This window comes from Polistes canadensis, unplaced genomic scaffold (assembly GCF_001313835.1).
Source record: "Polistes canadensis isolate GaletaPanama2010 unplaced genomic scaffold, ASM131383v1 scaffold_25, whole genome shotgun sequence".
NCBI lineage: Eukaryota > Metazoa > Arthropoda > Insecta > Hymenoptera > Vespidae > Polistes > Polistes canadensis.
The window spans coordinates 326238-339230 of record NW_014569572.1 but is presented as its reverse complement, the minus strand read 5'-3'; the positions used below and the strand labels follow the sequence as shown (position 1 = coordinate 339230).

The 12993-nt window shown below is 30.6% G+C and overlaps 1 protein-coding gene across 10 annotated transcripts in view; it reads left to right on the top strand.

Moving 5' to 3' along the window:
* LOC106783760 (whirlin) overlaps positions 1-12993 on the top strand; it is a 74033-nt gene that overhangs the window by 25483 nt on the left and 35557 nt on the right. For 8 of the 10 annotated variants that reach the window (XM_014742574.1, XM_014742569.1, XM_014742571.1 and 5 more), the window contains one exon: positions 7411-7541. In XM_014742574.1, the coding sequence (XP_014598060.1) occupies positions 7411-7541 (131 nt within the window). Of the gene's footprint in view, positions 1-2188; positions 2201-7392; positions 7542-12993 lie in introns of all 10 variants that reach the window. The other 2 variants (XM_014742573.1, XM_014742572.1) reach the window with 2 other exon arrangements.

Below are 12993 nucleotides of genomic sequence, written 5' to 3'. Positions count from 1 at the left end.
GAGAGAGAGAGAGAGAGAGAAAGTGAGAGAAAGAGAGAGAACGAAAGAATGAATGAGAAAGAGGAACTCGGCGAGTAAGATTTGTGCGATTGAAACACTGAATCATTTGCTTCTCTTTTCTTTTATTTGTTTTTCTTTTTAATATATTATTTTCTTTCTCTTTTCCATGTCTTTCAATTGGGCCAAGTTATGCAAATGCATCAATCAATAATAATAAATAAAGTAAATTTTGGGTTTGATAATTTGTTGAAAAAATCATTGATAATATGTGTTGTTAATTTTCTACAGAATATTAATCGAGTTAAAAAGTTAATATAGCTAGCAATGTTTTGTCACAATTGAAAGGTTAATAAATTTCTGTATAACTTGATTCTCAATCGATAGAAAAAGATGAGAAGATTGCAAGAAATTGGAGAAACTTCTAGGCGAGACCTCTTCTCTCTTTTAAAAAAATAAATAATATTTTGGATGAGTTGTCAAATCGGAGAGTTTAAAAAAAAATAATTTCGACGAATAATATTTATCCCGAGGAAATAATAATAATGAAATAAATAAACATGCGAATAAAAATAATAACGCAAAGTGTCTTTTAAATTTGATTCGAAGCTTCTGCGGAATATTTTTGTTGTCATGATTTATGACAGAGAATTCATCTCGTACGTGTCACTTAAACGTGCAATCAACGATGCCGATTAATTAGTCCACGTTTCGATTGGTTTTGCCCATCGAGAAAGTCATTAGTCGGTGCTTTTCCACATTGACGACCCTAACGACGTACTTCTAAACCATTCGATGTGTTCGCGAGATTTTCTACTACGTACCTACGTATTATATCCTATGTTAGTTATCTAATTGCACGAAAATTTAATGGACGATTAATATACCATAAATATTTTACATTCATTTTTATATATTTATTTTTTTTTCTTTATTATATTCTAAAAAACAGTCATTCTATCGATAATCCTTTATGGATACGAGGCATGGTCACTTACCTAAGAAATTTAGGATATTCGAGAACAAAATACTTCGTAAAATTTTCAGCACAAAACGCGATGAGGAAACGGGCAAATGAAGAAAATTACAGAACGTGGGATTAGGTATATTGTATAGTATAGAGCAAACATTATTAACGTCATAAAATCACGCCGATTAAAATGGGCTAGCCATGTGGCGCGTATGGGTGAAGAACGAACCACGTATAAAATACTTAGTGGTATACCTAATGGAAAGAGACCATTGGGTAGACCAAAGCATAAATGGGAGGACAATATTAGAAGGGATATTAAGGAAATGGGATATGAGGAACGGGCTCAGGAACGAGAACACTGGCAGGATTTGGTATATGCAGTAATGAGCTTTCGAGTTCCTTCCCAAACGTCACTTAATAATAATATTATTTATTGTCAAAAATACAGATATGAATTGTTTGTTCAAAAAGTCAAATAAATTATTTCTCACGGCAAAAAAAAAAAAACAAAATTATAATTTATCTTGTTAAATGTGTGAAAAAATGAATTATCTCGTAAAACACAAAATAAATCAATCGAACGTGTACTAAGAAGATTAAAAAGAAGAAAATTATTTGACGAGAATAAATCACATATTTATGATGCTTTACCAGATACATCTCTCCGATTTGCGCGAGTCATCGTATATATATAAAAAAAAAAAAAAAAAAAAAAGAAACCTTTTTAAAAGATCCACGTATTGCGACGAACGAGATGTTTACTTAAATTCGATATATCGAGTTGGGGGTGGAGATAAATGTTGTTGCTTTGCAGTAAAGTCATCGTCATCGTTCCTTTCGAATTTGCCTTTAACTCTTCTGTGTCACGCTATTATATTTTATTTTTTTTTTTTGTTATTCGTCGTCGCACGCTTTCCACACGTTTCGACGAGTAATAAAAAGCTTTACTTCATTTTTTCTTCTCCTTCTTCTTCTTTCTTCATCTCGCGTGAAATAAGCGCGCACACACCGAAAATCTCAAGTTGTTCCAGTTCGTCGGCAAATTTCGTGGATCTTGAGAAAGAGATAAGTTCGAAAGAAGTCGCGTGGTGAAAGAGGAACGAAGTTGAGTACTATTTAAGTACTTAATTATAAATGTATGTATGTCATCGTTTCATCGAAATATACATAAGTCAACTAGCGTGTTTTTCTTTCTTGCTTTCTATTTCGCTGTACCAGATGTGCAATCAGGTAATTCATCAACTGTGTGTATGTGTGTGTGTGCGAATGCGTGTGTGTGTGTGAAGGAAAAAACAGGGAGAATGTTCAACAGAGAAAAACAAAGAGAGAGAGAGAGAGAGAGAGAGAGAGAATGAATGAATCAAAACATATTTTTTAAACCACCGAAAAATTTGAACGAAGTCACTTAATTTTTCTTTTTTTTCTTTTTTTTCTACTGAAAACTACTGAATTTTATGAATGCGTCCAAGAACCTGATACGTATTAAATTTTAATATATTAACGTCAACGTCGCTGCTTTATTTTTGTGTCATAACTTTGTTCTTTTATTATTCTCAGCAATATTAGAATTTATTTTGTTGACACGATCGTATAATTTGAGATCCGTCAAGTTGGTATCAGAATTACGCTATGTTACATATGTTTGTTATCTGTTTTAAACAATTTTAGAATATACTTTTATAAGATTTTGTCCACCTGTTCGCATAATTTGAGATTCCATTAATTGAGTCAGTATTTTTAAAGATTTTCATTTATTACTTTAAACGAATAATCAATAATATATTATAATATATTATCAATATGCGGACTTCAATGTATTTCTCTATCTCTAATATAAATATTAATTATCTATTTAAAATATTAACTATAATAATAATTATTCCATACACAACATAAAATGACCATAATATATTATACAATAATACCGATCGAATAAAAAATATAAATCAATCATTTTATTATCGAAAAATCAATACAAAATATATTCGTGCAAGTTTCTACAAAAAAAAAAAAGTCAATAAAATATCAGATAGTTACTTCCATCAAATATCAAGTTCTTGAATGAGTTCGTAGAATTCGTAGATTAAAAAATCGGTCGGCAATATTCGAGAAAGGGAAAAAGTTAGATAGAGAGAGATAGAAAAAAAACAAGAGGAAGACTCTGTGTGTATGTGTGTGTGTGTGTGTGTGTGTGTATGTGAGAAAGAGAATTTAAGAGAAATAATTCAGAGCGTGTATATATTTGAAGGATTCAAATTCGAGGTCGTTTCAATTTCCCGGTGGTTTTTCGAGTATTCGATATAAACTCGCGCGTCAGTAACGATCGATGTCGCATGAAGGTGTTATGCGCAGATCGGCCGTGTGTGCGCGCGCGCACCGACTTTAAACTAGATGGCGACTGTCATAGAAAAGAAAGAGAGAGAAATCGTAAAGCTAGATGTGATATATATATATACAATATATATAAGATGAAAAAGTAGAAAATATTTCTTTCACGTTTGTCTGGCGTGAAGAATAGAATGACTTATAAATACGTTTTTATTCCTGTCGAATAAACTGGAGGTGGTAAAACGTGCGCGTATGTGTAGAGAGAGAGTGTTAGGAACGAATAGTAAGAGAGAATTAAACATAAATCATTTTCATATCTTTCTTTTGTTTTTCTTTTCTTCTTCTTCTTATCGTTAATCTGACCGTACCTGTCAACAACCGTTTTAACACGATAAATATGACACATTTTGTCGCGATACGAATTCATTCATTTATTTTATTTATTATAGAATAATTATTGTAACTATTATAATATATAATTTGTATGTGATTTTAGTTTATATTTCGGATTGAATCTTTGTATATAATTTTTTTTAATGAAGAGTTGATTTAATGTATATAAAAATATTAATTTATGGTGATATTATTTCTTAGAAATGATTATTAAATAGTTATTAGAGTAATTATTAACAAACAAAAAGAAAAGAAAAGAAAAGGATAAATTTTAAATAACATTGATAAATAATACGAATATTATTTTGAGTATAGTTACGCGTTAATATATTTGAACAGAGTTAGCTTTTCGCATTGTAATCTGAATTTCGAAAAGGCGGCCAAGTTCGAATTGTAAAGCACATCGATAATCGAATAGCAGTTAGACGGACGTGCGTCGATGTACGGTAATATCGAAGCGAAATTGAGTTGTAATGGAGTTCCCAGAGTTCGATGACAACAAGTAACATAAATGTCAATAAATTATGATACGCGTTTTACGTTGTTTTGATTTTCAATTTGCATAAATTTAAATGGGATCCCTTTTTATCACTTCTATCCTTGAGTTTAAATTTGTATCAAAATTATTTAGACTTGCCAAAAAGTAACTTCGGGGAGTGTTTATTATTTTTTTTTTTTCTTTTTTATAAATAATAAAAAGTATTCGATATATTATATCCAAACGAATAGTTCCATTAACATTTTTTCATTGAAAATTTTTAAGTATTTCACGTATTGAACATATTTTCTACATTACTTATCGACTAACCTAATATTTTTTTTTTTTTTTATTTTATTTTCCTATACAATTTTATCTCTCGTAAATGAAATTTTATTTATACCGAGGTTAGTCGAGCGTTGAATAATTTTCATGGTCCATACAATGTGAACTTAAACGGAGCGTATAATGGAAATTCAATTTTTTCATTTGTATACTATTCAATTTATTCGAACATTTTCTTACAAAGAAAGTAACGTTCAACGTATTACTCAATTTTACAGTAATGATATAATTAACAAAAACGTTAATACCCTTCCTTCTAATTTTATATATCATTTTTTACATTTATCTCATCGAACGTATTACGATATTATTATTATTATTATTATACTTTCTTATATTTTTTCTCTCTCTCTACTTTTGGTCGCCATCTTGTCCCGCGAATTCGCCAATCATCGACTAAATAATCAATCTAATCAATCTAATCAATCTTTTCAAACACGGAATCGAAACATCGGCTTCTAGGATCAGCACGTTTGCACATTTCGTTGCATGATGATTATTAGTGTTAGATATTTAAATAACTGTGATTAGAAGATTGTCAATTGTATGTGCACGCGTATATAGAAAATCACTTTGAAACAAAACACACTTTTTATCTTTAAAAAAAATTTCAATCAACGATTTTCTATGAAATATTTAATTTAAATTATAATTACATTTTTATATAAAATTTACATTTGTAATATATATGCCAATAGTATTAATGCATTCGTAATTGATTTAAAATGTATCTACGAATAAAGCAATTCGATTCACGTGTATCTATCGAGTAATTCATCAATGATTCCAATTTACATGCTCATAAATTATTCCATGTTCTAAGACAAGCTGTGGATCATTGATGAATTATTCAATGTTCTAAGTAAGATAAGACGTGAATCATTGATTAATTATTCTGTTAACATACTGAAATATCATTGAATCAATTTATTACATAGCCATACCGTTAATCATTGATTAACTGTTCCGCAGAATTAATAATTATAAATAAAAGTAGATTTTGTATATATATTCGTATTAATAATGAAATATTTTCAATTGTAATCGTTGGTTATGAATTTAACATAAATGGAAATCGAAGCGTTAGCAAGATTTTTTTTTGCATCCCCCTCACCACCCCATTTATTATGCACGAAATATATTTTCTCTCTTCAATTGTTTATGCGAATAATTGTTATGCCAAAATTAAATATGGAATAATATATTTTAATTTACTCGCACCACTGTGTAATATTTTATACGTTGTGTAAATTCCCCATTGATCGTGATAATTTATCGTTAATTAAAATAAATATTATTCAAGAATTTATGGTAACAAAAGAAAAAAAAGAAAAGAAAAGATACGGGAATTAGCATAAACGTCTTAATCCGAACATTCTTAATGAGCCAACTGGTTTTTCTTGATTATCGGTTAGATTAATTTACAGTCATGAGCACCCTCTTATCCTCGTATCCTCTTGCTCGTTTGTTCCAAGAAGAAAGATTAATTATCATGGCGTTAGTCACCCTCTGATGAGTAGAAAAAAGTAGAACACCAATGGCGAATCCATGACTCGCAATTCACTTTATGACCCACGAGAGAAGTTTTAATGACCCGTGAATTTTCAAAAAGTTCAACAAAAGTTTTAGAAATTCCTAAAGAAAAGAAAAAAAACAATAGTATTCCAGAAAATTGTCTACCATACGAGAGAGTGATACGCGTTATAATTTATTTATATTTTATTTTTAATAATGTACAATCTCTCTGAAAATGTGAGTGAAATTTAATTACATCTACATCTGTGGATAACATTTTGATCTTAACAAAATTTGATATCACAGGTTTAACAACATATTTCGACTCTAGTTTTAAATGAGATTACATTTGTTTTGTATTACAAACTTTAAATAATTCATTTGTTTCGAATTTTTTACAGAATGTATTTTTTTGGTTTGTTATTTTAATAGACTACCAAAACAAATTCTTAGTCATCAATGGAGTTGAATATTGGACGAGTTAGTTTTCTTAGTTCAAACGAAGTTTTCTTCGGAGTAGAATTAACGACACTCGAGTTCTTGCCATTGACTTGATTTTTCTTCCGAACTTTAAACTCCAAGTCTTTGGATCGTGTTCTTAACGAAGATTTCTTTCTTTCTTTCTCGGATTTTTTTTTCTCTACTCTTGATTAGAGTGTACTAACGTGCATTTATTTCGAGTAGGTTCATTACGAGACAATTATAACTTTTCTGTATTTCATCAAAGAAATGTTATTATATTCGTGAGTTTCTCCGTGTAATGATTAACTAAGAATATTAGGTTAATTATTAAACTCCATTGATTATTCTGACTTATACGTCAGCACGCGTCAGATAAAAAATCGGCACATTGTTATATTTTCTTCACATATTATATTGTTCCTACATGTGTTCTCTGCATGTGTTTGTTTTTTGGTGTATTTAAATATATTCAATGATTTACATCTACGTGTACACACACATATATAATATATACGTATACATTTAAAATAAACACGCTTTTTATATACAATACATATATTATTATTATAGTGATATTTTTATATTGTACAGGAAAAATCACAGACGACACTTTTATGCATTTGCATATTCAACTTTTCTTCAATTTCTTTTTTTTTTTTTTTCACATTCTGTTTACACGAACCTTTCTACTAATGTGAAATGCAAATAAGGAAAAAGACGGTAAATAAATAAATAAATAAAAAGGGATAACATTTAATAAACGTAGTCACTTTTCGATTGAATTTATAAAAAAGGATAGAAAAATAAAAAAAAAAAAATAAGCATTACAACATGGGTAGAAAATTTGAGCACGCACCAATAGCGGAACAGTTGCTTAGCAATTTTTTGGCCTGATGGAAAGTCTGCGAATTGTTTTCAGGAGTGGGTGTTTATATTTCGAGAGTGGAAGAAGGTTCAGTGGCTGAACGAGCTGGACTCAGGCCAGGGGACACCATTTTAGAGGTGAATGGCACACCCTTTCATGCGGTGACCCACGAGGAGGCCCTCAAAGTGAGTTCACTTTCTTCTTTACTTTAAGTTTATATATATCCGATCTTATTATTATATTATTTATTTTCTTAAATAATGGATGTAATCAAAAGTTCGTGCGTTTTTAAATTAATATTTCACTTGCATACAAAGTATCTAATTTTATTGATTTCCAAAAATTGCACTATCTGAAACAACACCAATAAAACGCACGAACTTTTGATTCACCATAATAACATAAAATTGCTCAAAATATTTGTTTTACAATATATTGTTGATCGATGATTCTAAATGGTGCATCGAATTTTTTCCAAAAGTTTTAGATTCGATTATATAAACGTACGTGTGTAGAGTCAAAATATTGCTCGATAGTATTATTTATTATTAAAATATTAACTATAAAAAATTATTCGTGTTCGACGTGTTCCTATAAAAATATTTATGGAAGAATATTACGTAGGAGATCTTGTTATCAAATCGTAATATTGTTAAATTAACTGTTCCTATTGGAAATCACACGTAGATACAAATATATCTGTAAAATGTATCGTTGGTAAGTTTGAAAAATATTATCCATTAGTCCTGGAATGGTAGAGCTTGCAGTTTTCTACGAATGAGAGATATGATCGATGACCTTGCAGATAAAAAATATCTACAGCTAGCATGGAGAAACACTGAAATGGTTTTAACTCTTTTTCTCTCTCTCTCTTTTTTATTCTCTTTTTTTCGACTACGTTTGGTTGTTACGAGTGATTTGTTCATCTCTCATATGCATTAGGCAAGTTCATATATTACAAGAGTACCTTGTTATTCATATATATGAAGTGTTAACTTTCATTTTGTGTATTTTTCGGATTAACATATTAATTATATACTAAATCTTGTGTTATTTAACATTAAATTAACGATGCATATATTAAAATCTTAGATAAAAGATTTCAAATATATCCTGAGAAAAAAAAAAGAAAGAAAGGAAGAAATGATTTATACATTAGTTAAGTAGAATTTATAATTCATTTCAAAAGAACATACATATATCAATTTATACAAATAATTGATGTTTTGTATTACGAGAATACTAATACTTTTGCGATACATCATCATATACAAATACAAAATTTATCTTCGATTCAATAAGACGAAAAAGAAGAACAAAAAGAAACCCATCCACTTCCTTCCAAAAAAAAAAAAGAACAAAGATAAGTTTCGTGCTTGCGCATGGAATGAGATCAATATTACAGATAATAATATAATATCATGTATATACACATACACATACATAATACGTACATAATATAAGGGTGTGCAAAAAAAAAATATATATAAGAATCGAAAGAGATTGACGGATGGCTGACGAAGTGGAAAAAACAATTGCTCGGAGGTACGGGAATGGCACACCACGCCAATAATCTTGACTATGACTACTGTGTAAAACGTAACCGTGTGGGATCTGTTCTGCTATCTCTGCATCCAGTAGCTCGTCATACTTTCATACTACTAGAAGTTCACTAGAATATCCAGACAAAAGATTCCCTACCGACAATGGCCCATCAGGATAATATCAAACTGGCTTGCTTGGTAAAGAGGTGTACGAGGCGTTAGCTGGGTGTTTCGAAAAGAGCTAACGGTGGTACTTCTTCCAGTTTAGTGGCACACAGAGAAGGGGCTGCAGGGATAGGGGGGGGGGTGTATGCGCTAAATCCTCCTAATGCTAGTTCTAATCCTACGTAGTAGCTGTATTTCAAGCTTTACGTCAATCTCAATCTTTCTCTCATTCCTCGACGACTCTCCCTTTTGTCTACCAACCTTTTTTTTTATTCTCCTCTTTTTACTCCCCCTTTCCCGGTTTCCCCCTCCCTACAATCCAAAAATCCTTCGAAACTTGCTCGCGACGGTAATTCTGCTTTTTTTTTTTTTAAATTATTTTAAATCGTAACTTTTTATCCTACAAATATCGCAATCGGTATTATTATTATTATTATTATTATTATTATTATTATTATTGTTGTTTTTTCTTTCTCTTCTTTTTTCGAAGTTCTTATCGACATGTTTGTAGGGGGGGGGGGAAATAAAAGAAACGGAAGTATGTGTACTACTTTTAATCTACGACGTATGGTGGTGGTGGTAGTCGATAGAAACGTGTGGTTTTTTCATTTCTTTTTTTTTTTCGATATTCTCCGCCTATCATTTCTCAACCCCTCGTGGAAAAAATTCTCGTTACTTTGTGTTTTTCAATGGTTACTTTCCAGGTTCCCTTTTATGCTCGTACATTGTCTACCTACTTTGAGAAAAATAGTCTTAATCGATTACCCTTCGATACGATCGAACACTTTCAATGATAGTTTATTTGTTTCGTTACGATTATCATTTGATATTATTATCAACACGATTGTGTATATATGGTGTATTAAATGATAATCATTTGAATTTTAAAAATGTTTCTTTTCTCGTGAAATGGATAAACAAGAATAATTCTACATATGTTTCAACGTTGTAAGAAAATATAAGTATGATATATTATTAAACTTTTTGTTCGCGTAGCGGGTAAAGAAAAATTGCATATTTCGTAACGAACAAGTTGCTAAAGCTTGTTATTTATTCCTAACCATTAGTTATTTTATATTCACAGACTGTTATGGTTCCTCTCGCACTTTTTATTATTTTTTCCTTTCCTTCCCTTTAAACTTCTTTCTCATTGTTTCGTATTTTACTTGTTTTTCGGAAAGGGGAAGGTTTTACTTTCTTTTCTTTTTTATCTTTTCTCACAACGAGTTCGAAGTAACTTTTTAAATATTATCCTTCAACATCTTCGTTAGGGATTTGTTTCCTTCCTTAACAGATCTCAGAGTCGTTTATAGATCGTAGAGATGGAAATAATAATAATAATAAAAAAAAAAACCATATTATCAGACAACATTAATTTTTTCTCTCGCAGATTTTCTCGAATATTCTTAACTCGTGTGAAAATGCTGACGCTTACGGTAGGATCCTTGTTTTAAAAGGTCAGGAATTGTTACGGGATAAAATAAAATTGCGTGCGGATGTTTTATAGAAAAGAAACGACGATATAATAAAAAGAACCATTTAAAATTTCTTCCATTTTAGAAAATAGAAATTTCCTAACGGGATTTCTATATTTGTAAGAAGAGAGACATACACTATATCTGTATATATATTTGAAGGAATTTATTCTCTTCTAGTTGTATCGATCGTGAAAGAGGACAAAACCTCGTCGTCGTCCTTCGTGGTTTAAGTCAAAGAGATGGGTGTTCAATGACGACGACGACGACGACGACGACCACGACCACGACCACGACCACCCTTTCCTAAGAAAGATACCTTAGCATTAATTATCTTAACGTGATAGTATTTGAAGCTTCTAATCATCGACTCGTTTATTTTATGATGAAATTAAAGCATCTAATGAACGCGTTCAAATCGAATTAATTTAGAAGCTCTTGTGTGCTATCTATTGAAAATATAATATTAATTATTATAATAACGTAAAATATATATATAAAATTGATAACAGCAGTAGAGGAAGGAAAGTATTATAGCAATAACCAAAAAAAAAACGTACGTTATAAAGAAGTTCTTTCGTAATCGACAAACTACAAGTAATACCTGTGCGCGTATGCGTATATTTGTGCAAGTTAATTGCATATTAATAATAATAGTAATAAGAAATTTATGTATTCTTTCCAAGAATATAGAAAATAATCGTTCAAATATTCGGTAATAACAACACGAGAATTTAATTAACTATAACTATAACTTAGAACATTTTTACGATTAATTTAATGGTATACATAAAAATACTTGATGAAATAAACGGGGGGTGTGAGGAGGGGAAAGGAAAGTGGTACCCTTTTCAATTATAAAATCAATCGTGTTCAGTTTAGAGTCGATAAAGGAAGAAGAGAGTTTAATACATAATCGAATATTAGTAGGAAGTTTGAAAAGATTGGATTAAAAAGAAGATACTTGATCGTTCTTTTTTCTCTAAATAAATTGAACAAGAACAAGTAGAAGAATAAGAATAAGAATAAGAAGAAGAAGAAGAAGAAGATGATTCTATCCAAGCCATAGTAGGGTGTACGTGTACGTGTTGTTGTGTTGATAACGAAGCTGGACATTTAATTCTTATCCACACGTTGCTTTTTATCCGAGGTTTATTGATCGACGTTAAACGACGACGGAAGGAAATAGAGGATTAAATTGCTTTGCTTGTCGTTAAGAGTAACTGTAGTAGTGTAGTAGTAGTAGTAGTAATAGTAGCCAGTTATTCCATAATGGCTCGTAGACGTTTCTTGGGGATAATGTTTGATAGGTCGATGGGAATTACCAATGGAGAAAGAAATATAAGAAGAAATTATAGGCCGACATGCGTAAGGAAATATTCGTAGAAACATGTTAAACGTGCTTTTTCATCCCTTATATCTTTCATCATACTATCTTCTTCCTTCTCACCCTTCTTCTTCTTTCCTATCTTTCCTTTTTTTTCTCTCTTTCTTTCTTTTCCTGCTCCTCTTTACTCTAATCCCAAACCCCCAATCCCAATCTTTTCCCTTCCATCCCATTTTTATTTTCTTTTTCCTCCTTTCGTTGAAACTTCTTCGAACGACATACTGGCGCCAGTCTACCAGGCGCCCTTCTTCGCAATACCCCCATTGTCATTTATTTTCCCTTACATGGTTTGCCGAGGCTACTACTGCCTGCCTGCCTGCCTGCCTTGAAAATCCTACCAAAGATTCTTCACAATTTTTACTTTCTCGCTCTTACGTCTTTCTCATGAATTCATAGATCAGTCTTATTACTTTTTTGTTTTTTTTTTACAAATAAATATTTTCAAAGGTTTTTTTCATTTGAAAATCAAAGTTAGATTTTAATTATACCAATGGCATAAAGTTTATGAATCAACTGATAGTTTGCACATCACTGCTATCGAATACGAAATTACGTAAATAGATAGATACATATGTATATACATTCACGTGTATATTTGTATCTATATACATAGGCTAGATTCAGAGCAAGTAGTCAACCCGTCTTTATGCTCTGACACGGTCGCATGAGATACTATGTATTACTTACATAATATGTACATTCAAAGTAGTACAAACTGAAATAACTGCAACTTGCTATCTACAATATTCAAAGATTACATTTACCAAGTTAATTATCACATTTTTTTCTATAGAAAAAATATGAACATTTATTATTTCTAATAATTTAAAATATATTTTTTCATTAGTTAATCAAAATTATTTTCTTGTTGACGTGAATACAGAAAATTAGTTCATTATTGGATTCATATTTGATTAAAGGAAACAAGACATTCAGGTATCGAGTTTTATATGCATATGTGTGTGTGTGTTTGTGTTTGTATATATGTGTATCAAGAAGCTTGAAATTTGAAACAACGTTCGGCAATTTGCACGCGACGTTCGAAGAGGATTGACTTTCAGTTTGA